At 39.1% G+C, this 25788-nt stretch overlaps 1 protein-coding gene across 6 annotated transcripts in view; it reads right to left on the reverse strand.

The window, feature by feature from the left end:
- USP6NL (USP6 N-terminal like) overlaps nucleotides 1–25788 on the reverse strand; it is a 129804-nt gene that overhangs the window by 61981 nt on the left and 42035 nt on the right. For 4 of the 6 annotated variants that reach the window (XM_075024646.1, XM_075024648.1, XM_075024647.1 and 1 more), the window contains exons 3-4: nucleotides 10416–10489; nucleotides 7866–7948 (exon numbers count right to left, since the gene is read on the reverse strand). In XM_075024646.1, coding sequence (XP_074880747.1) covers nucleotides 7866–7948; nucleotides 10416–10489 — 157 coding nt within the window. Of the gene's footprint in view, nucleotides 1–7865; nucleotides 7949–10415; nucleotides 10490–17937; nucleotides 18230–25788 lie in introns of those variants that run through there. The other 2 variants (XM_075024645.1, XM_075024650.1) reach the window with 1 other exon arrangement.

Consider the following 25788-nt stretch of genomic DNA (forward strand, 5'->3'; position numbering starts at 1 on the left):
GAATAAGAGCATGAGTCAGATTCTCAGCTTCTGCAAATTGGTACAATTCCATCAAAATCAGTGCAGAGCTACTGTAACAGTAGTACAAGAATCTAACCCAAATTTTTAAGAAAGCTTCATGAATGGGCGGGGGGGGACCAAACACATCTGTATTTTCTACCATTAGCAGAAGAAAAAAAAAAAAAAAAAAAACAAAAACCACCACCACCAAAACCCCACAACCTTGCAGAATAAACCTCCCATCTGCCCAACCTCACTACACTGATCCCTGGATATTTATCAACATAAGAGCATCTGCCACACTGCACATACATTCCCAGTTTCCATTTACTGGACAGGTAGTAAAAGAAAAACATGTTTAAGCTCAATCACCCAAGTTAGACTACAAATTGTGACAATACTGATTACTGCTGTAAGGTAATAATTATTAATACAAGTTAACACAGACCTTGATAATAACAAGACCTGAAAAGAATTCATATTGTGCAGGCTGAAGAAGCAAGTCTTTAAAATAGTTGCTGCACTTTTTAAATGATGTCATGGTGGCTTATGATTTTCACAGCTCATTATCAAAAGTTAACAGGACAATTCAGTTGATGGCATTCATCAATGAAAGATGGAAAGAAAAAAGTGCTTCAGAAGTTGCAATAAATAAATTGTAGTTTATTCTGTTATATCTACCTTGTATCTATTAAGACTGGAACAATTATAATGCTTTCCACAACATATTAGTCAGCATATATTAGTCATAACCTATGTTTCCCAATGTAGAGTAGTAAAATTTGGCCTTGAGCTGTACCTGCCCCAAATTCCAAAAAGGAATGTTATTTTCTTCTTACTTAGAAAAGCGTAACTGTGGTCTTAAAAAGTTTTCTTATAAAAGAAAATTGAACGCCTCCCTCATAGCTGGGTGATGTACAGCGAAAGATAAATAAAAGAATCAAACAAGAATATACATACAAGTATGGCTAAACAAGACCAGATAATATAAATCCTAATTGCTAGCTAAAAAGGAAAGGTGTGGAATTTTTTTTTTTTTTTAATACTTTTTGCTATCTGATGAAGGACTGAAATCACTAGTTCCAACAGGTACCAAATGAATGATCCCAGCTGATGTCTCATCCTCGAGAGGCAATGTCCTTCAGTGACTTGGAGATTTCAGTACAAAGAAGCACAGAACCTGGCAGTATATTGAACAGGGGTATATTGGTGTGGAGACCTAAGTAAAGGAATATGACTTCTAGCTATTCGGATTTGCTCACATTTTAGTTTTCTGTGCCATCCTAGGAAGATGCTGAGGCCGTTATCCCGCTCTCTGACTTTTGGCCTGGTGCTGAAAGGCCTGAAACAGGACCAGCTCTTTAAACATGAAATTGGTGTTGACATTTAGAGTTGCAAAATGCTGCTTTCAGCTTCTACCCTATTTTAGGAGCACGTACAAAGTTTAGGCTGTTTTGCAAACCCCAATCAGCCCACGCTCTTGTGACCATTCAACGTTAACATTATACGGGACAGGGAAGAAGGGGAAAGAATAAAGCTATTTTGTCCTTGTAGCTAGCTGGAGAGATTTGCAAAAAATAAATACAAGGATACATTCATGAAAATATATCTTTAAATATGTGCTTCAATGATCTTCAGTTAAAGCTTAAATTCTTATTTATTTACAAAACATTGACTGTCATTTGGATTTGTTTCTTTAAGACATTTAATAATTTTTAACTATAAAAATCATTCACATAATCACCACTTCTAAATAGACAAATTAATATAGATATTATTATTTAAACTGCAAGCTTGAAAAAGAAATGAAGTATCTTTTAAAAGGTTTCTAGTAGTAGTAGGGAACTTGCCACCACCCAAGGAATAATGTATCAATTCTAGTAGCTTTTTTAGCTATCCCAAAGCAGTAACAAATCAACCAAAGAATTCAAGGAGGGGGAAGGGGGAAATCCCAGATCCCAAGGCATTACTGGAATGCCTGCTATGAGCTTCAAGACACTCAGAAAGTCCTTTAGGTTCTTCCCTGAAGTTATTCCCTTATCAATGACTGCTGCTAGAAAAACTGCAAATAGAAGTATCTACAAGGTAAAGTTTCTACCAAGAACAGTCCACAGTGAAATGATTAAGAACATTTACTTTAAAATTTAGCCAGGCTAAGATAAGACAGAAAAGAACTACTTTTTTTGTGGGGTGTGGGGTGTTTGGAGTTTGGTTTTCTGGGGTAGGGGGTTTATTTTTGTTTTCTACTTGTTTGTTTGGGTTTTTTTTTTAATTGCAACATTCTGGTGCTTTTTTGTGTGTGTATTCTGAGCATGAAATGAGAACTTTTTATTAAATCTGGAGGAAAAAAAAAGAATAAAGTAGCTTGACACAATATTGACCAAAAAGGCACAACATATCCAAGAAGAGGAAAAAAAAGAAAAAAAACACCCAAAACCTTATTTTTTATGAATACCAAACACATTCCATCTTTTTCATTTCCAAAAACAGCTGAAACAGTTTTTGTTATGACTATCTGTGAAAATATCTGAGGCATTTCTCCCATTCCTAAAATATTTTCTTGAAAAAGTCATATATTATAGACTAAGGCTTATCTGAGCACTACTGTGGTGCCCTGAGATGCTCTGCTAGACTTCAATGAACTACAGGTATAGAACAAACTATCCGTCAGATAAAGTTTCAAGCATGCATTTTCTAGAAAAGAATATTTGATCTTATCAAAACACTGGCAGACTGTATGTACAAACACTGGTGCTTGACTTCTGGAGGAAAAAATGTTCCTTTGGAAAATGAATGGTATTTTTCAACATCAGCCCTACTGTTCAGCATTCCTGCACTATAATGTGAAATCAGGAGTCCAGCACAATTTTCACTGGAAAATAAATTGTATCAAGTAAGGACCATGCCTGAATTTTTTTGGGTAGGGGTGTTGCTGCCTTGGGGTTTTTTTAAACATATTTTTAGGATTATAGGTAACCACAGTGCACCTGTAAAAAATACACTGGTCTGCTCTCTCAAGACTTGTGGTTATGACTAAGATGAGCTCCCTGACATGGGCTTCTCCTAGACAAATATTATGTAAGTGAAGAGTAAAGTTTGAATAGGCACTAATCCATGTATACCAGGTGACATTGAGGAAGACCAACAGTACTTCATAGAAACAAGTCTGTATTAATTCAGATGAACAATGCTAATGGAATTAATACTGTATGAAATGGTATCAAGATGAACCAATGCTACTTTACCTTTCTTGTACTGCTTTGTAAATTGCGATTAACAAAACACGATTGGAAATAGTGCTCTGGAAAGCATGAACAGCTATCAACTGGGTCCAGGTGGCATACGTGCAGCATAATCTCAGCTATGAGAAGGCACATCAACATCCAAAGGGTAGCACCCTCAGAACTGATCTGTGTTCTCAGAGTTCTTTGAGACCTCTGGACTCTGAAATGGCCTTTTTTCACTTGGAAAATAGCGCACTGAAAGCACCTCTCCAAATACAACCTCAACCTTACAGAAGGAAGCAAACACACAGTTGGATTGTACAACAATCTAGTAACTACGGTCATGCTTACAGTGTCCTGGTACCAACATGTCCAGGAGACATAGGCTCCCTTGGCCAACATCTCAGTTACTTTCTTTGTGCCAATGAGTTTCCAGTGCTTGACTCCATACCCAGAGTGGCAGTTCTCATCGTTACATGTACTGCGTAGAACTGGCAGGGTTTCAGTAGCTGGGGGCTGGAGGGGTGACTCATGTGGGAGGGGGCCACGACCTGCCCTGTGCCAGTCACGGCTGCTTCAGCCAGCTCCAAAACTGCTACAACCAAGCCATCATTGCCAAAACTTCAGTCAGTTGGAGGAAGCCATGATGCTTCTACTAAAAACATATTTTTAAAAGCATGACAGCTCCTAGAGGCAGGAGAAATGGAGGAGATGTGGGGAGAAGCAGAAGAGACACATGGAAGGAGATGATGTTGGGGACGTGGCTGGAGATGCGCTCTCAGAAGGAGGCAAACCACACCAGGGTGGAGGGGACGCCTCTGAGCAGACTGCAGCCCACAAGAGACCCACACTGGGGCAGCAGAAAACGCGTTAAGACACAAGGAGCATTAGATGAAAACAAGTAAGAAACCAGGAGCAGCAGAAAGAAATCATTATATGCAGGACCTCCACCCCCTGCACTGCCTATGGCTTCACCGTAAGAACTGGGGCAAGCCAAGGGTAACCCACAGCAAAAAACAGGGGAAGTTTGTCCTGGAGGCAGAGGGGAGAGAGGTGTTTCCCCTAGGTGCCCATTAAAGTTTTATGTTGCGCGCCCCCCCCCCCCCCCCAATATCCAAATCAGCAATCAGAATGTTGTGTTATTTGGCAATAAATTAAATTATGTAAAAAATTCCACAAGTTGAGACTGGCTTGCCCGCAACACCATATGGCTTAAATAAACCATGACAACCACCACTTCCTTACAGCCTCACAACAACAGTAATTGGTAAGGACAAGTTTTCTACATTTTAGCGAATAATGAGATTTTTAACTCTTTCTGGTTCATGCATGCCTCTCATCTACAATTTATGAGCTACTCTACTGAAAACACACCCATTACAATTTAGTCAGCCCACTGACAAAACTCCTCATAGGTGCATTTTGTTTTGTACAATCTGGTCTTAAACATCTCAAGAGGCAGACCCCTTCAGCTCCCCATGGGGCTGTTTTGCAGCTTAGCGTGTCTGCTGGAAACTTTCTCTTCATATCCAGCTTCACTCTAAAACTTCCCTTTATTCATTTCAAATAAGTCTCATTATTATAATGCTTCGGTACTTCTCACTGAACTTACTTTCCTGTTCCCTAAATTCATTAGGTATTAACTCAGGTTTTTTTGTTTTAAATAGCTATTTTAATAACCTGTCCACACCAATTTCCTTTTAATATCCAAAGTAAACTAGAACTTCCATATTCATTTGCAGACTTGCAAAATTAAAAAAAAAAAAAAAAAAAGTACTACAGTGAACAAATTAAATTGTGTTCTTAAGGCAGCAGCTATTAAAAATTTAAGACAGTGCTAGGTAAAGATAGTCCTAACTATTGCAAACAATAAATACTACAACAACAATTATAATCGACCAAAGCAGTCAGATACTTCAACTGTGGGTCTTAAATAAAGGTTAGCCTTAAGGTGAGAGATTTCACCTGAAGGGAAATGTCATACCTGTTTCCAACCACTAGCAATTTCAACACTGTTACATAAAATGGCACCTCCCCTCAAGTTTACTAATTCCCAGTTTGACACACAAATGAGGACACTCGAACACCAGAAGAATCATAGATCCAGACCAAAACTACTCTTCAAAAGTCTCTAGCCTTTAGTTTCCCCCATCATCTTCTCAGTGGCAAGTTACACAGCTTGAGTGCCTCATCCCATCAAACTTACCTTTTCTGCCCTATCAACAATCAACTGAAATTTGAATGCACCTTTGCAGAGCCAAGGAAAGCTGCAGCCAGGTCATAGCCAAGGAGAAAGAGAAGTTTATAAACTACTGTTAATAATCAAGGCCTATTGTGCTTGAGAAAACAAGCCCTAATTTTCCGTCAGGTTCCCCACATCCAGCAGCCTTCTGATACAAAAGACATTTTTCAGCTACTTAGTATTTTAAGATGTCAGTATAAACAAGATTACAAATCATTGCAGATCTCAGCTAGAGTACAGTAAGTTTGATACTGTCCCCAGATTTCCAGTTTGCAATATGCACCAGCCTGTTAATTTACACTGTAAACACCTGACATACGGGTCATGGGGAATTATGGCTCTAATGGATGACAACTATTTGAGGCTTTTGGTACATACTGCTTAATTTCAAATTCTCATAGGAACAGGAGTTCCTTTCAGAAATGGTAGATTGCACAGGCTCAGTATCGCAGTACACATGAACACGGACCATAGTTAAAATCTATACTGCAATATAAATTGTCTTTTCAGGGAAAGACAGTTGATATGTTTATCCTAATTATGTTTCTCCTATTAGGAGAGACTTTATTTCTCAGGGAAAGAAAAACATCATTTGCGATGAATTTGCTTTAGAGAATCATAAAGCAGGCTTGATGGGACTCAGGTGAAATCTGCCTTAAAATGAGACATCAATTAGCATATAAGCAACAAATATTGCACAATTAGTGAAAAGACAGAGTATCTATAGACATTGTTAATTTGTGCAGTCTTCATGTATTATAAATCTTTCTGATTTCGTCCCTTAAAGTTGACTATATAGAGAATGAATTCTGCATTGGTGACTGAAGACATTACTAGGGAGGAAGTATGGTCTAATGACTAAGGTCCATCTACCCTGTCACATCACAAGAATGACTGCAGTGTGATGTAAGGGTGCCCACAGTATCTTTAAGTTACAGCTACAGCAGCACGGAAACTGGCACATGGGCACATGTTGATTCGCCAAGCAGCACCTTCGTAACTGCATCTCAAATACACTATGGCATTGGAGCCATAACATGCAAGACTCCTGAAAACCGTCTGCAGCAACAACTGTAGCATACATGAATAACATTCTTCAATGCCTAACATATAAAAAGGCAAATATCACAATAAAAGTAACAGGAAAAGTTCAGGAGTTCATAAGGATACCTAAATCAAGAATCCACTCGCAAATCTGAAGGCACATGATTTGATTCCCACTGAAGTCAGTGGTGAACTTAGCACTGTCTTCAATTACTTCTGCACATTAAATAATTCTGACATCGATTCTCCATTAAGAATGCATACAATGGCAGCTACAATACCAGACACATTGTGTTGCAGCTGTAGTTCACCAACACAAAGACCTCTCTGTGTAAAATAGAATTCTTTTGAGGTCACACACCAAATTAACTCACCCTATTCAAGCAAAGGCAGTCTACAGGTAAAGATGACTGTTTTAACTAACAGCTTATAAAAACAATGGCATTACAAAACAGAAGAGGGGGGAAAAATCCCCCCCAAACCAAAACACACACAGCCCTCCCCCCCAATACTATAAAAGGGCATAGTTATTGCTCAGTTTTCCACTTATCACTGATTTTTCTGGATCTTAACTGCACTTAATGTATTCAAATATAAATGACAAACACCAAGAATGGCAGAGTCTTGACTAGATACTATCAAGAGTAGCAAGTAGCTTGTGTTCAGTTTCTGCAAGCTGGATATTTACATCTGCCAATCACAACAGTCCTAATACAACTTAATACTCTCATCTTTTATTTGCCAAAAAGAGATTATTTATTACAAAGGAGGTACCTGTAGGGTAATTGAATCTGGATTCTGGCATTTTCTGACTTTAAGATGCAACATTAGGTCCCAAAATAACAGAGACTTCAATAAGGTTACTAAATACATGAAGTTAAAAAATATTTATCTTTGAAGGACTAAGATACACAGTTGTTCATATACAATCATTAAGTAACCTTAAACGTGTTGAAATTTTTTTTAAAGATCAACATTACAATAAGATTTTTTAAAATCCTTCTAAGAACTTCAAGTTTGTTACATATAACACAGTTACTTAAAACCAAAATTTATCTGCAATTTAATTCAGCTTGAATTCATCTTTTTTCTAGACTATCAATTTTCATTCCCAAATAAAATATTAAAAAGCATTTCACTCCCTATGCAGGATGACATTACAGAACTAAAAAACAGATAGAAATGGAATTAAAAAGCACAGTGAAAGATTACCCAAAACTTACACAGAAAACATTTCCAGAAGATCTATTAAAAGGCATAATAATACTTTCACCAAATAGGCAATACAATAAAAAGCATAAATAGTAATAGTAGCAAACCCTTAATCTTATTTTCTTTGCAAGCTTTCTACTTACTGTAGAAACCCAAATCTATCTGTGACTTTGTAAAGACGATAGTCAGCATCTTCCCATGGTTCAATCTGCGCACCCTCCCGTCCCTAAAGGGAAGGGAAAAAAAAAGAACCAAAGTAAGTTTTATGACACAATAAGCTAAGACACAGAAAACAGGATTCAATCACTCAAAGCATGATCTTTGGGACACACTGGTAGTAGGGTAGAGGTGGGGAAGAAGAACACTAGTCCTAAACTGACCAAGCAAGAAAAAGGAGAGCAGCACGCCTCTCCCACCTCCTATGGACAGTATTTTCATCACAGGAAATCTCTTTTGGTCACCGCTACACACACAGTAAATTTCAGCCACTGGTTTCAACCACAGACTCATAATAATCTTACAGCTGTTGTTAACCTTCACGATAGTAGATCAAGGTCCCCAGAAAGTGTCTTCTACTAGTTTTATTTCCATAGTGCATCTTTCCTGAACCATCACCTGACAACAGCACATACTGCAGTCTTTAGACAAGGTCCATGCTGACTTCCAGCAGCTGTCAAACAGAATGCAGCACCAAGTCTTCCCTCAATGAAGCATTCACTCATGTTCCTCTCTTCGACTCCAACTGCTAATTTTCATAAGACTTGCAGAAATTTAAGTATATTTCAGCTATATATTCTTCCGGTACAGGCTATGCACAGGTTACTGGGTATGAAGAGAGGCCACCACTCAGATCACAAAATATATTGGGTTGGCATGGCAAGGTTTTGGTAGCTGGGGGGTTACAGGGGTGGCTTCTGTGAGAAGCTGCTAGAAGCTTCCCCCATGTCCGACAGAGCCAACACCAGCCGGCTCCAAGATGGACCCACTGCTGGCCAAGGCTGAGCCCATCAGCGACAGTGGTAGGGCCTCTGGGAGAACAGATTTAAGAAGAGGAAAAAGTTACTGCACAACAGAAACTTCAGCCAGAGAGAGGAGTGAGAACATGGGAGAGCAACAACCCTGCAGACCCCCAGGTCAGTGAAGAAGGAGGAGGAGGAGGTGCTCCAGGCGCTGGCACAGAGATTCCCCTGCAGCCTGTGAGGAAGACCATGGTGAGGCAGGCTGTCCCTCTGCAGGGGGGAGCGGATCTCCACCTGCAGCCCAGGGAGAGAGGACCCCATGCTGGAGCAGGGGGATGCCTGAAGGAGGCTGTGACCCCATGGGAAGCCCGCGCTGGAGCAGGCTCCTGGCAGGACCTGTGGCCCCGTGGAGAGAGGAGCCCACGCTGGAGCAGGTTTGCTGGCAGGACTTGTGACCCCGCGGGGGGCCCACACTGGAGCAGTCTGTGCCTGAAGGACTGCAGCCCGGGGAAGGGACCCACGCGGGAGCAGTTCATGAAGAACTGCAGCCCGTGGGAAGGACGCACGTTGGAGAAGTTCGTGGAGGACTGTCTCCCGTGGGTGGGACCCCACGCTGGAGCAGGGTAAGAGTGAGGAGTCCTGCCCCTGAGGAGGAAGGAGCGGCAGAGACAAATCCCATTCCCCGTCCTCCTGCACTACTGGAGGGAAGGAGGTAGAGAAAATCAGGAGTGGAGTTGAGTCTGGGAAGGAGGGAGGGGTGGGGAGAAGGTGTTTTAAGATTTATTTTTATTTTCTCATTACCCTACTCTGATTTGATTGGTAATAAATTCAGCTAGTTCCCCCAGGTCAAGTCTGTTTTGCCCATGATGGTAATTGGTGAGTGATCTCTCCCTGTCCTTATCTTGACCCACGAGCCTTTCATTGTATTTTCTCTCCCCTGTCCAGTTGAGGAGGGGAGTGATAGAGCAGCTTTGGTGGGCACCTGGTGTCCAGCCAGGGTCAACCCACCACACACATGCATGTTTTTTTCTTATTAAAAAAAAAAAACAAACAAAAAACCACAGCCACTTGCTTAAGTGCACACTGTGCAAAACACCACCAAGTCTAGCATGTAAAATGTTTCATGAATTCTACAAACAAGTCTATTGCTCAGTACTCCAATGACACTTATAAAGCCCGTAAGTGTTACGAGAATATGTGAATACAGTGTAGGCATTCTAGGCATACTCTGTGCCAGGCTTTTACTTGATAAGTGGTGAAAGAAGAAAAAAAAAAAAAAAAAAAGATATGACCAGGGTCTTTTTCGAATTCCTCACAGCAATCTGACAAACAATGCAGTTCAGGCATCTTTTAAGTTCTCTGTAATGATTTAAATGTTTCTATTACCATAACCAAAAATTAAATAAAATGAGTCCTTCTGATCTCATAGATATATTAAGCATCCTCAAACACCCCGGTTTCATTACTTCTAATACATTACACTACCTTAAAATAGCCCCAAAGCAACTTGCCATGCACCTGAAAAAATGAGTTGATTGAGTCATTATCCAGAATATCCCCCACGGAGGGAGAATTTAATTCACCCAGAGGCCAGTGTATCATGAAACCATCAGATTAGCACTACATAGAGTATTTTAAACAAAAGCTAGCGGGAACCATGATTCATTCTTTAAACAGACATATTACTAAGATTAATTATAAAATGTCTTTAAAATTATTATCAAGTTGACTTACTCTGTCATACTTGGCAACTATCTCCGCTCGTTCTTGGGCAAGTTTGATAGCAGCATCCTGCTCGGCATCTGCACCTGTGGAGAATCAAAATAATGCTGTTCAGATTCTCTCCCTTGTGAACAAAGAACTGCAGCTAAATACTTGGAAAATAAACTTCAACTTCAGAGAGACTACTTGGATGGAGAAATGCCAAAACAATTGTATCAAAGCAAAATATGACCTTGGTGCATGTCTTGAATACTGTTCAGAATAAAATACAATTATTGGATAGTATCCTAATTGCTGAGTTTAGAATGTTCCCAACTTTCCACCAAAGCAGATATTAAATAAAGTTCAAAAAATAATACCCCACAATCCATTAACTGAAAGACTGAAGAAAGTAGTAAAAGCTACTAGTTGCCAATTCCACAAATATTCACATAGTCAAAGAAAGCTGAAACATACGCTACTGGTTTAAAAAAAAAAAGTGTGAACTATTTACAGGATTTGTTGAGAGGGATTAGAATAATGATGAATGCTGAAGAAATACTGCATGACTTCATCTGAGAAATTGCCTAAGACTTATTTCTCAGAAAACAGGGAAGGATGTCGTTATAGTGTCAGAACTGCAACTTGAGCAACCCAGAGTTGGAATAAGCATAAGGATATGCAACAGGAAGGTTGACAGGCAAGAAAAAACAGATGCATGGGTAAGCACTGGACATGAGTACGCTGCAGATGCAGTAGAGTTTACAGTAGTGAAGTTAAAGTTTAGGCAAATCTGGTTTGATTGAGAGAAGGTGAAGTAGACTGCATGTGTAACTGAATTAGGTTCCTTGGCATTGTTGCCTTAGCAAAAACCATCTCTAGAACATGGACAGGAATGTAAAGAGGGCACCAAGAAAGGAGAAGTAAGAGAGATGCTGCTTTGAATATTCAACAACATAATGCACTTCAATATCCCAAATGCAATTATGATTTCAAAGCAATGAAGCAAATCAGTTTTAATCAATGATAAGTTTGTGAAAGATTCAAGAGTTGATTTGTTTCGATTATTAAAAAGCAATGAACTCTAGATAAAGCAAAGCGTTATAAAGGTTTGAAATAGTGTTCAAGCACACACTGTTACAAAAATAACTCCAAGTGTTTTTTTCTTCACTATTTAGTTCACAGCAACATAATGAACTTCAGAAATCGTACATATCAACCATCTGGGCCAGGAAATAGAAAAGCAGATCAGATATTATAGTTTTCTATTGTATGACATTATGAACACATTTATTTGTTCAAACCCAGTATCTCTTTAATAAAATTTACCTACCTATTTCTCAGATATTTAGATAAGAAGTTGTGCCAAGGTGGCCTTCTAAGCCATCTGTTAAGAGATTTAGCACGGTGTCTGCATGTTTTCACTTGAAGTTTCCTTAGGGGAATGCACAGAACCTCAGTATGCCCCACCACGGACACAAGCATCAGCATTCAGGCAACAGCAACACTTGTCACAAACTTCCCCTAATGGAAAGTCTGACTGCTTCTTTAAAGCTTTTGTTTATGATCTCCAGAAGTTACACTTTGTTATGCTCATTCTGCCCCCCTTCTGCTTGCCACCATCATTTGCCAATCATATTACTCCCATCTGTTAGTAAAGGCATTGAGGTCTCTCATTTTTTCCAGTGTGCACCAGAACCAGCACAAATGTATTTACACAATTATCTGAGGAAGAAAAAAATAAGAATTACATTTGCTATATTTGGAAGCTATGCATCTCTGTGTCACAACAATGATAAATAATTTCCTCCCTGTAAGGCAAGAGCTGAGTAGACTCCAAGCAGTGCACAGTTCTCCTGCTCCTTCAGGTGCTGGATCTACCTTTATTCCTAAGCTTAAAGAGGACTACAAGACAAAACAGTTTGGTTTCAGGTTTGTTTTTCTCTGACAGTTTTATAGCAATCACAAGACTCTTATCCCAGCTACCTATGTGAACTCTGACCAAGACACAACTCCTACAGGCCAAGTGCAGCACCGTTCTAGAACCGCACCCCAGCACTGTCACCACAAAAGGGCACAGACTGAACTCTGCGCTACTCTGGGTGCATTCAAGCACTATATATTCCCCAACACAACTATAACAATCTGGTTTTTATCCTTTACTAGTTGACGTACTATGCCTACTAAACTGACAATGTCCACTAAAGCTACCAAATCTACACTGACACAAAGCAGTAGGTGAAGCCTAGTTTTATTTTCAAAGTGAGAAGCTAAAAGAACCATGATCAAAATCAAATTGCATTTTCTTTTATAACACACAGAGATCTGTGCTTACAGTAAGTTTTATAGAAGGCCAAGTATGGGTTTTTAAAAAGTAAACTTTAGGCTTGCTTAGAAAGCTGACACTCCTTCAGAGAATTCAAGTACCAAGCAATCCTAATCTTTACTTCTCCAATGGACAGATGTGGGAGAAAAGCTTACTTGTTTATAGTATGACTGCTGCTGGGCTTCAAGAAATGGGGAAAAAAAAATCCTATCAGTATTTTCCCAGTAAAAGAGAGATTAGATTTGATCTGATTTGAAAAACAGTGTGGCGAATAACAAGTAGTCAATATTGCAATACATAGTAGTCGACACATTCAAGTAGTAAGTAGACGATACATATTTTATTAGCAGAATTAAAAAATAGATTACTACATTTATTTAAAAATCTACTCAAAAGGACATGCACGGCTCTTAAGCAACACAGATGGAATAAGTGGCAGAAGTTGGAACAAAGTCTAAACCTTTGCTTAAAAGAATGCAAAACTGTATTTGCACCAGAAACTGAGTCCTGATTTATGCTGAAAACATGGCCATGGCTTACCTTCCTTCCCTCTGTATAAGTAACATATGAATGAAAGTTTGGCATGTTGTATGCCTCATGACAATTCAATTACATTTAGTGTGGAAATTATCATATTCATTGCCTTTAAAGTAATCCTCTTCACTTTCTGCCAGAATCATCTTAACCTTCTAGCTGCAGTGAGACAGTTTAATATTACATTAATCCATCCATACTGAAAACTCAGAAAACAGCTTGAGATGGGGACAAGAGGTTATATTTTGGGAGATAAGCATAAAATATGATTTTTTCTTATAAGAGGAATTATTTAAATATCTCCAGGTTGGAAATTACACAATGATTCCTGATAAAGTAAAAGCTAAATATGGGAACAAGAAAAATTCTTTATGAAATATCTTCCCAGCCACAAAAATATATCACTACATCACTATGAAATTAAAGACAAATAACTGGTATTCTAAAGTCTTATCAGTTTTATTCACTAAGTCTTATCTCACTGAAAGCAGTTAAAGATGTGAAACAAATATGATTAAATTTTCTAATTAAAAGTTAGCATTACAGAAGATCAACACCACATTATACAGGAAACAATGCAATCTCAGATGAGGCTGACATTAATATACAGTCAATTAACTAGTACAGAGAACTGATTTTGACTAAAAACTGAGGAAATATATTATCAACAATCTGATGATAAAATCTGCCAATGATGGCACGCTAAACAGCGCATTTAAGCCCCCCAAAATTGGTCAGGCTTACAAGGTACAACAAGCATGCTTAAAACCCTGCCAAGCAGCAATGTCACACATCTAGCTTTTGGAAAAGGTAAATCATAAAGAGAAAGGCCAGGAACAAAATTTTCTGAAAAGTTAGCCTGATACACTTAACAGTCCTAATTAGAGAGTATTTTCACCTTATCACTCTGCCACGCTAATGCATTTTCTATATTTACAAACATTACAAAATTCTAAGCTTTGAAAAGCAGCATGCAAAGGAAGCAAAGCATCATTACAGTCAGAAAATCGAACAGAAAATCCCAATCTACGATGACATGAAAAAGGACTGACATAACCAGATTACTGCTTTTCTGATACACTTGGAAGTCAGATTATCTTACTTGTCAGTGCTGCTGAGACGACTAGTAAACTGCTGGATTTAAACTTTCAAAAGGATACAACTAGAATTGGTCTCATTTTGCAACTCTCTGATTTTAAACCGGTAAAGAATCAGGCCTGCTAAATTAGACACCTATGGACTGCCATCAGCCCTACAAAGCTAGAGGAAAGCATTGCCTGGCATCAGTACAAGCTTTCTTCCTTTGTCACTCTAGTAAGAGTCTCTCCTTACCTCACCAATTATTGAAGAGTTGAAAAAGACACAATTTCTTCAGGAAGAGAAAGTGGTGATGGTATGTAAGAAATGTTAAGTGGCACAGGCAATAAATTAAACTAGTCCTACACGAAGACACAATTCTAATTAGTCTCCAGTACTTATTTTCTGAGAGAGGAAATAAGTGATCTGGAGATGCCAGCATTACTTAGTAGCAACAATTTTACAGATGAATTCTGGGTGTTATCCTGCCATCCACTATTAGGTTGTGTCTGTGTGCATCACAATTGCATTTAAAATAAAACCCCACATTTTTAAAGCTGGAGGGTTTTTTTAAATTTCAAAACCACTGTCCAGTTCAGTCAACTGATACAAAAATTGAAAAATGTCACACTAAATTAAAATAAGTTCTTAAAACTGACAACACACAGGCTTCTTACAAACTTAAAAACTAACTGGAAACTCCCAGTTCCTACTAAGCAGCTGCAATTCTAAGTATCTTGCAGCTTGTGAGGAATATTGGGGAGAACAGTTTACTTTTCCAGAATCCGAGATTCGTCCAATCCTAAGGAACAAAGGCAAGTGCCCTAAAATTGGGCGAGAAGGAACTAATAAAATTAATAGACATATTGCTAACAAAAAATACGGGATGTTCCACTCGAAAATGAATGCAAGACTAACTGGAAGGGTCATGGACCTACTAACATAAGTGATGTATTTAATGGCAAAACAACAGATCCAAGTAAAAAATAAACACTATTAAAAAGAAAATAAGGATGTGCCCTACAAATAGATAGAAAAATGAAATTTTGACTATTAGTAAAAAATTTTTAAGGATAGAAGGTTTTGCAAGAAACCAGGTACTGATACAGAACTACAGTTTGACAGATCCAATCCAACTAAAAAAGAAATAATCCTGCCTTACTCTTGCCTTCATACCATCTTTTCCCTTCTGTTTCACAGGGAGAAAAGGTAGCTGTAGGTGTAGGCATCTACAGACACCAGAGGACCTTTGATCCAAGGTCCCCCTATCACCCACCTAAAATACTTTTTTTCCTTTTTTTTTTTTTTTTTTTTTTGGGGGGGGGGGGAGTGGAACCACAAAAAATGGAAAAAATAAAATTGGCAATAATGTATTTTTGTATTAATTTATATTACCAAGCTAAACACTGAGGATCCTTCTTTGTAGCCCCAGCAGTGACTCAGTTTTCCAAAATAAAGGAGGGGAACTGGTGACACTATCCCTTGTGTTTCCAGCAACCAAGGAGCAGCTGAACAGCCTGGCAGCAGCTCGACTGCTCCTGGTTAGGGGTGACTAATACAAACAGCCCATACTTACAACCTGGTTTTCCAACACACAGCCTGACAGAACTGAGCTGCCGCTGAGTGAGGAATTGCCAGAAGACAGTAAAATGCTGGTCTTTCCCACAAGAAGAAAAGCTTCTGCTCTTCAAGGTTTACTAAGTAGCTGTAGTTTGAACTCTGTTTGCCTAATCCCGCATGGCTTCTAATCCTGTTCAGCTACAGAACTACAAAGCAGTAAGGCACAGCATTTTAAAAAGTGACTTTCATCTGCAATCCACTGAGCATGCATCTCTAGTCCATACAAAAGTAGTCATACAACTTATGGGAATGATCTTTGGGGTGACTCAAACTCACTAGTGATATTCTCCCTGAAACAGCCTAAAAATGGCTAGTTAGATACAGTACCTCACCTGGAAAAAGTAACAGCTGAGTGCTAGCTCCCTCATCAAGGTAGCACAAAACGAGTACCACCAGGAGCCTCAGCATGTTCTTTACACGTAACAAAGGAGTGTATAGGCACAAGGCACATTATAGTGCTTATGCACTATCAGCAGCATAATAAATTGCCTCTTACAGATGTGCCATAAATTTAAGTAGAATCATAGAACTACTTAGGCTGGAAAATACCCTTAAGAACAGAGAGTCCAACCACAAACCTAGCACTGCCAAGTCCACCGCTAAACCATGTCCCTAAGCGCCGCATCTACACGTCTCTTAAATATCTCCAGGGATGGTGACTCAAACACTTCCCTGGGCAGCCTGTTCCAGAGCTTGATAACCCTGTCAAGTAAGAAGTTTTTGCTAATACCCAATCTAAACCTCCCCTGGTGCAACTTCAGGCCGTTTCCTCTCATCCTATCACTAGTTACTTGGGAGAAGAGACCGACCTCCACCTGGCTAAAACCCCCTTTCAGGTAGCTGTAGAGAGCGATCAGGTCTCCCCTCAGCCTCCTCTTCTCCAGTCTAAACAACCCCAGTTCCCTCAGCTGCTCCTCATAAGACTTGCTCTCTGGACCCTTCACCAGCTTTGTTGCCCTTCTCTGGGCCTCAATGTCTTTATTGTGGTGAGGGGCCCAAAACTGAACACAGCATTCGAGGTGCGGCCTCACCAGTGCCGAGTACAGGGCGATCCCTGCCCTGCTCCTGCTGGCCACACTATTTCTGATACAAGCCAGGATGCCGTTGGCCTTCTTGCCCACCTGGGTACACTGCTGGCTCACACACAGCCGGCTGTCGACCAACAGCCCCAGAAATAATGCCTCCTTCTATGTGGCTGAGGGTCAGTATACTAATAGCATCCTGCATAATCTTATCCCAAATTCTGAAAAGGAGGTTTCTCCCTTTTTTGTACTTTGACCCATCATCACTACTTCCTCAACTGCAGAGCAGTCTAAAAACCCCAAAAGACTTGGAACATGCTAATTTGTTTTCCATTACTTCACTCGAATTCTTACTTGTTTGCACATTACACATTCCACTGCACAAAGAGCTCCACTGGCACAAATTCCTGTCTGCAGGCACTACCACCAGCTGCTACGCATCTACACATTCAAAGCACATATCAGAGCTATAAACAAAACATTTTCTAAGTCTCTGGTCATATCAGAAAGTCCCTTTAATACTCAGGCTGTTTATTTTCCTTCCAGTCCATTCCCACAAACAATGAAATAAAAGCCATGACGTACATTTCATAGTATTTTATTGTGGGTAAACGACGTTCAAAAAGAAAAATCTTGACAAATACCTGCACATATATATTAAACCTGCCCTGAACAAAAGAGATTAAGCACCATTTATTATACTTTATTTTTCTCTTCATGCAGAGGGAAGAACTTTTAACATAGAGTGATAGTTAGTTAGAAAAGCAATCCCTTTTACCTAGCAACACCTCCTCAGGAAAAAAGTATTTCCAGAAGTTAACTGAGCTACAATTCTTCCACCATTAAACATAATTATCTACCTTAATAGTATTAAGTATTTAAAACTCAACAGTTATCACTAATCTAAAATGAGAGAAGTAAAACAGCACGATATAAACAATTAAAGACCAGTACATAAAATAAAATGACATTTTACCAGTCTTCAGATTGTGATTTTCTGCCCAGTCCTTGTAAAGCTCTGTTTTAGTCTTCATGAAGTAAATTTGTTTGTTTCTAGACCATATTCTAAATCACTTTATCAAAAATGAACAGGGGAAAGTTCTCCTCCTCCACTTGCAGCATTTGCTCCACATAACCGAGCCACTTGACACATGCTCCTTCTTTTTCAAGACACGGCCCCTCTACAGTTACACGAGCTGCAGATATTCAAACAAAGATGCCGTTTGTGAATAAGAAGTGTCATGCAGGCACCATGTTAGTGTTCTCCACTGCGGCCCACAGCCCTGCATTCCAGCTAATAATAAACAAGAGGATTTGAACAAACAGCCTCAGAGGACACGACTCCTGTAACACATCACTGTTACGCTCTTGGGTAAGAATTCTTACTGGTATTTACCAAGTGCTGCACAAAAAGCATCTTATTTAAAAGACTTACTAGAAATGGGGCTTGAAGTACCCTATTTCTGGTTTATTACTTAAGAAACCATGAAATTAAGTTACTCTAAAAATACAGTTTAGATTTCTGTAAGTGATTGGCATTCCCTACTTACAGAATGGAGATTTTGCATATTTTCTCTTTAAAACTCCTTTACTGTTCAGGATATCTTGGGGACCTGAAATACCTAGGATTTCAGGAGTTGACAAGAATGTTTTCATTGACAGAAGTATAAAAATTCAAGATTTAACATTGGTAGAAATTGTCTGCATCCTCAAAACCTGAAAAACAAATCTCCATGCCAAATATTCCAAGGACACATGCATTAAGCCATTCTCCTGCATAGATTTTAGTCCTTATACGTGCTCTCTCAAGCAAAATGTCAGCTGCTATGTGATGCTTACAGCCAGGAGCCAGCCAATTCCATTTCTTAATCTAAGCAGGTCAGAGCACACACACTACCAGACCTGGCTTGGAAGACTTGTGTGGGCTTCTAGCACTCTATGAAGCTAACAGAAAGATGATTAGTGGGACTGTTCAGCCTGGAGAAGAGAAGGCTCAGGGGGACCCTATCAATGGATGTAAGTACCTGAAGGGAGGGTGCCAAGAGGAGAAGAGAGCCAGGCTCTTTTCAGTGGTGCCCAGCGACAGGACCAGAGGCAATGGGCACACACTGAAACACTGCAGGTTCCCTCTGAACATCGGGAAACACTTTGTCACCGCCAGGGTGACCGAGCACTGGCACAGGTTACCCAGGGAGGTGGTGGAGTCTCCGTCCTTGCAGATACTCAGAAGCTGTCTGGACATGGTCCTGGCCGACCAGCTGTGAGTGGCCCTGCTTGAGCAGAGGGGTTGGACCAGATGACCTCCAGAGGTCCCTTCCAACCTCAACCTTTCTGTAGTTTCCTTGCACTCTGACAAGTGTTAAAATGCCAGGAACAGGAGATCTGATCAAGTGCATTGGACTACTCTTTTTTCCCCAGGGACTGGGACTGGGAGCAGGGGGAAAGTTCCTTCAGTTGTTTTAATGTTCCTCCCCACATCACCTGGCAGAGTACTGAGCCTGCAAACAAGCAACAGCTCCTTTGTCTTTACCACTGACTACTACTCATGGATCCTACCAAACCCAGGTGTCAATAGTTTAGTCTACGGATTCAGTATGAGTTTAGACTGAGCTAGTGTGATATCCACCACTAGGCACATTTCCCTCAAAAGCAGTGTTTTCTTACTGCTGACAATCACGTGCACACAGTAGTAATCTTCTTGCTATACAAAAATCATCTTCCATTTTTCTCATGGTAGAACTACTGAACTGGTTTTATAAAACCAACTACTTTCTGTTTCCTTACCTGAGAGCATATTTGTGGGAGAGACAAAAAGAACTCACACACAATGAAGACAAGCACTCGTTCCAGGTTAACTCTCTCAACAGATACCTTCACAACCTGAAAACAACTTGCTTTTTAACATTGATGGTACTTTTCTACCACGTACTACCCTCACACAGCAATAAGTTAGGAGCTGTATTACACTGATATTTTTCACATATCTTTAACTGGTTTTCAAGTTTAGCAAGTCTATTTTTGTGGGTGTTTTCAAGTAAAGACACAGAGAAAAAGGAAGATTTTGGCTTAATTGAAACTTTTCTCTGTTCAGAAACAAACAAACAAAAAAGCTAAAGGTGGAGTAAAACTATTCATAAGATAAATATACTCCACTATGCTCTGCACCCACAAAAAGCCATTCCAGCAGCAAAACACATGCACCCTTTCACCCTTAATGATCAGCATTCCTTCAGAGTAGAACCTGTTGTACTTTTACTGCATGAGGAGTAGTGAGTGGAAGATATGAAAGTAAGGATTAAACTTTCCTGAAGTAACATCATTGAACTCTCATCCTAATGAAAAATCAAGTTTCACTACAGTAGAATACTTGCAGTTCTGCAACATTCCCTATGAGACGCTGCACAGTCACCAATGGAAAATGGTCACTTTGGAAATTAGTAGAATTAACTGCTACTAAAATAAAATTTAAAAAAAAAAAAAAAAACAAAAAACAAAACCCACACTATCTCAAAGCAATTTTAAAGTGATCCCAAAGGACTCAAAACAAGAGAAGGGAAACCAAGGCAGCCCTGCTAAGCAATATTCCACAGAGGAAACCTGTGTCAAAACATGAAATTAGAATTTAGTAGACTAATATATATTGCAAAGAATTTAAATCAACTACTCCTTACTATCTCGCTTTTAAGCAGCAATTGACTAAAGGACTTACAGGAACACTACTAATACTAATCAGTTATTGCAATATATCTATGACTATTTTTAATAACAGAGCCTTGCTAATACATATTAGTTAATAGAGCATTTAAAGAACTAAACTCAGAATAAACCAGCAATAAAACAGAAAAAAACACAGTCTAATAAAATACAACTTGGCCATTTACTTAGTCTTAATTTGCAATTATTTTTTATATGTTTCACATATGTAAGTACACCTTAAAATTAAATCACCTCCATCAGCTATGCCTACAACTAACCCAGCTGGAAGCTGCAGTTTGAATGCTCATGTCATCACCTTACTACTAAGCCTTATGAATGTTACCACAAGGGTTACAAAGTGGAGCAACAAGAACTGGCAGGGTTCTACTGTAATTCCATTTTACAAAGTGTTGTGTGTGCAGTCATGAGCCAGAAGATAATTAATTTGCTGAAGGTTAACGTAATCAGTTGCAAAGCCAGAAGAAACCATAATTGCTAATTTGCGACAAGCTACACTGAAAAGAGTAAGCCCAATTTTGAACAATGCTCCCTTCTTGAAAGAAAAAGGGGAAGAAAAAAAAACCAACACACAACCCACCCTCCTGCCCAGGACTCTGTCAACACAATCCAAAACATTTATGGCACCTCTTAATAGACTTAAATGCAAAGACTTGGGCTGGCTATAATTTGGGGCTTGCCAGTATGTAAAGACTGGTCTGACTTGTGCAACAACTAGGTAATGTCTTATGTCTAAGCTTAAGTCATCCTTTCTTCTCCTTCCCAAGGGTGTAGTTCGTATCTGGCATTTTCACTAGTTTATTATTATTTCTTCTCTTTCCTCACTGCTATGAAAGGGCAGCACTATGACCATTATGAAGCGGTCATTCACCTATACATTTCATCTTTTAGAAGATGTAAAGGCTATGCCGACTTAAGTAATGTCAGCCCTACAAACAGCTGTTCAAGTGGTGATCAGAGCAGATTTGCATTCTCACTGTTCAACGAGATAGAGAAAGCGTTGTTTCTGAAACACATTATAACCCAGCAGCAAAGAAACGACAAAGATACAGTCTTCATGGAAAAAACACAGGAGGTTTTCTACTACATGGAGATAATTTCACAGTCTTCCACCAAAGCTTAAATTTCCTGGAACTCCTACTGTGGATAGAACTGATCCCGCTGTAACATGTAATCTGTTTCATCTACAGCCCATGAGTATTACTCCCACACTCCCCTTGAAATCCATGACCTTTCCCAGTACTAGTCCTAGACTTCATAATTAATGTCTTAATAAAATATGCTGCAAATCAGCTGCTGTATTACATGGTAAGATCAGACACTTGACCACAAAAGCAGTATTGGCAGACAAAAAGCAGGAATATTTCAGGAATTTCACCCTCAACCTAAAGTAAGTCAAATCATCCTTTCCACACGAGCACCTTTTCAGGTATTGGTTATGACTTTATAAGCAAATTTAGCTGAAAAAGACAGGTTTTTTGATCCCTTGTACTTTAAAAGTATATTGTGTCTGCAGTCCCCAGAGGCTTTTGAAAACTAAAATATCCCCTCTGCATATTGACACTACTCATACTTCTTTTAACCGTGACAGGCTACTAAACATACAAGCAAGATGATCTTTCTGAAAGATTGAACGTAACAATTCTCTGCAATAAATATCCTCTTTGTTTTCGCAATGCCATACATCAGGATGACATATAAAAATCATTTTCCCCAGCAACATAAGTTGAAAGAACATTAAGTTTTGACATAATTTCAGATTTCCTGTATTGTACATCTTCATTAGTAGTAGAACATGAATGTTTTCACAGCACTAAGATTTGCAGTATCAATTTAAACAGTAAAATGGTTCTAATATTTTAGATTCTGACACAAGCTAGAACATTTCATAAGAGGAGTTATGCTTCCCACATTAACAGACTTATATTTAAGCAGTCAGATGCCACACTGCACTAATTATGTTAAGTCTCCCGATAAATCATTTTTATCTCAGCATTAGTCAAAATTAATGGAGCAAACAATAATTATATTTTAGAATTCAGCATTAATGATGTGAAGTCTATTTCCAGCTTAAAGCATCACCAAAACAATGCTCACGCATACCCTGGAAAAAGTTTTTGAAAGGGGCTCTTCATTTTTGAGGAAGCTGTTTCATTTCTTCTCTAAGGCTAGAGAAGTTACAAAAATTCTCTAGTTACAGAAGTTTCATCTGTATTTGTATCACTTACTGGCTAAAATAAAAAGGTTTGTTCCTCTACACAGACAAACTTTGAATACTCTGACATACACACAGTCCAGCTCATCATTTAATTACACAGCCAATTTAACTGATTAAAACAGGAAGAAAAGCAGGGTTTGTTTTTGTAGTAGATGTTATTCTGCCAGTTAATAAGACTAAAAAGCTCCAAGGTGGCTCAGAAAAACACCAGCACTGACTCAAGGTGGCAGGAGCAAAACTTTACCAGCACCATGGGGAAGAAGAAGAAACTCCCCTCGACCTGCCCAGTGACCACAAAGCTATTACCTAATGGCTGACACTACATTCTTGCTCAGTTAAACACACTGCTGAAACCTCATTGGACCTTGCATGAGACAGAGAAGGAACCGTTCACAAACAAGCAACAGATGAGCAGTTACTGATAACACTAGCTTTTACTTACCAGCTGCATACATACCACCAGTCTTTTATTTTTCTGCCTTCTCCTAGAAGAGACCTTATGAGGTACCCAGGGACTAGTCCTTCCCCAAAAGCATGAGAAAACCAGCCTTCAGCCTCTGTCCACACTTCAACTTGAGCCTCCCAGATGCCAAGCGAGTGTTCTGCCTATTTGCGTGCAGCCTGTGCATGGCGACACCTCAGGATTTATTTTGATGTTTTAAGCTCAGTTTCATCCTGATACACAACAGGAAAATAAAATCTTAAATACTGCAAAAGTTCTGGTAGGATGAAAAAGCATTTCTTGCTTTATTCCAGCAAAAGTGTGTTACACTAGCTCCTATAGGCTCCTGGACAGGCTATTGTGATCCATACCATACAGTGCGGGTCTAAGGTGACCCTCCACCTACTAAAGAGATACACTGAAGGAACCATCAGGAACCACAGTACCAGGGACAGAGGAGCTGCAAGGCCCTGCCATATTCAACTTCAATTATAATCTTAACATATTAAACATGTTTCCACTAAAAAAAAAAAAACTGAGTTACATGCTACAGCTCTGTTCACTGTAGCTGAACAGCTTTCTTCAGCTACTATGTCTCTGAGCTATTCATCTTAGAGCAGATAAACATTTTAACTGCAGTAATACCCTAAGTACAAATAGGATCCTCTAAGTAAATCCTATGAAAAGTCTGAATGGCACCAGGAAGCTCCTGTGACACTAAACCTACTCTTGGTGACTCTACGATAAGTTTGAGTAAGTCCGCAAAAACACATCAAGGCAAATTTCGATACCTGCCTGCTTATAATATCAGTCATGTCTACACAGCACGAAGTAAAGTTGCTTTGAAAAATCAGCTACTTAAAATATCTGTCATTCACTTTATTAAAACCTAAAATGAAATTTGGGAGAGAGGAAAAAAAAGACTGAAATCCGCTCTGAATATTTAAGTGTCATGCAGCAGTATATCGATTTTTTTTTACGTTTGTAAAGTGGTTACAGGAAGGGCTGGAGGAATAAGAGACAGCCAAATGGTGGGTAAATAAGTTTGTTGAGCAGCAGCAGAAACTGGGGAAGAAAATGCTGTCAGTTTCTTCATCCTTGCTACAAGAAAAGGAAGTTAGTGATAGACAAGAAGGTTCTGTTGTTTTCATTTTCACTGATTGAGAACTTGTAAACAAAAGAGAGTAAACAGCTATGGCATTTCCCATGCGAAACAGGAATTAGGGCCTCGAAGGCTGTCCTGTGTTCTCTGGGTCCCAGCCTCAAGCTGAGGGAAAACACAGCAGAGCAGCTGCAATAAAGCCCAATGACAGACCCACCAAATTGAAATCAGGTTACATTCATACTGGTATGTACCAATACCAGTACAAACTTGTTTGCATCCATTTAGTTTGCATGAGCTAAAACATTTATTAATAAAAAACAAGTCCAGAGCTTGGTTAAAACAACATAAAGAAAAGAAGGAAAAAAGAAAAAGATCAGTCCCTCAAACTTTGTGGCTGTTTATCCACAAAATATTGTACCAGTATGATAAACCTTCTGGCTACGTTATATCCATCACCTTTATTTCAATTAGTTTTTGCTAGAAATAACATCCAATTAGTTTTTAGATTTAATCTATCCATAAACCTTAGGACAATCTGGAAAAAAAGTCTGGGTTTTTTTCCCCAACCTGTGCCAGGGAGATACCAGTTAAGCACAGATAGTGCTGAGATCCCATTATCACTGAGAGGCAAGCCCAAAGCTGCAGTAGTGTAGGACCACAAAACAAAAAAGACATTTGTTTGAATATTTCATTTCAAAGGATAACACAGGTTCATCAGAACAGAATTCACCATAGAGGTTATACATCTCCTTCAAGTAAGAGATCACAGCGAGATGTACCATTTGGCTCATTCTTTGGATACTCTGAAAATTTTTTACAAATATCTGGTGTTCACATAAGATGACAATTATTAAGTTATTCTGCTGTTGCACAGAAACAATGACTTTAGTAGTCAGTGCAGTAACAGATATATCATTAATACTTTCTTTTTACTGCTTTAGAGGGAAGATTACAAGCAGTGAGGTACTTCAATGACACTTACAAACCTACCATCAAGTTTTCAATGGTACTTCTCTCAAAATCGGTACTTTTATTTCAGTACTGATGCAAGATGAAAAGCTACAAGCACACACTGCAAAGTTTCTGTTACAAGACAAACATGAGGTTAATTCTAGTCTAGGCCTTGTGCACAGGCATCAATGAAACAATTTATTTATTTGTTAATGCTGAAGTCAATGACAAACAAAACAGAAGAATCTGATCATTTGTCATAGACTCTCGTACCTCAACAGAAAATGACCTGAAATGGCTAAAAAGCATTTTTTAACTTGGTACAGAGACAAAAAGTCTACTTCATCTAATCTGAACACTGACACAATACTTTGCCAACACCTATTCCAAGTTACAA

Source organism: Buteo buteo, chromosome 4 (genome assembly GCF_964188355.1).
Source record: "Buteo buteo chromosome 4, bButBut1.hap1.1, whole genome shotgun sequence".
NCBI lineage: Eukaryota > Metazoa > Chordata > Aves > Accipitriformes > Accipitridae > Buteo > Buteo buteo.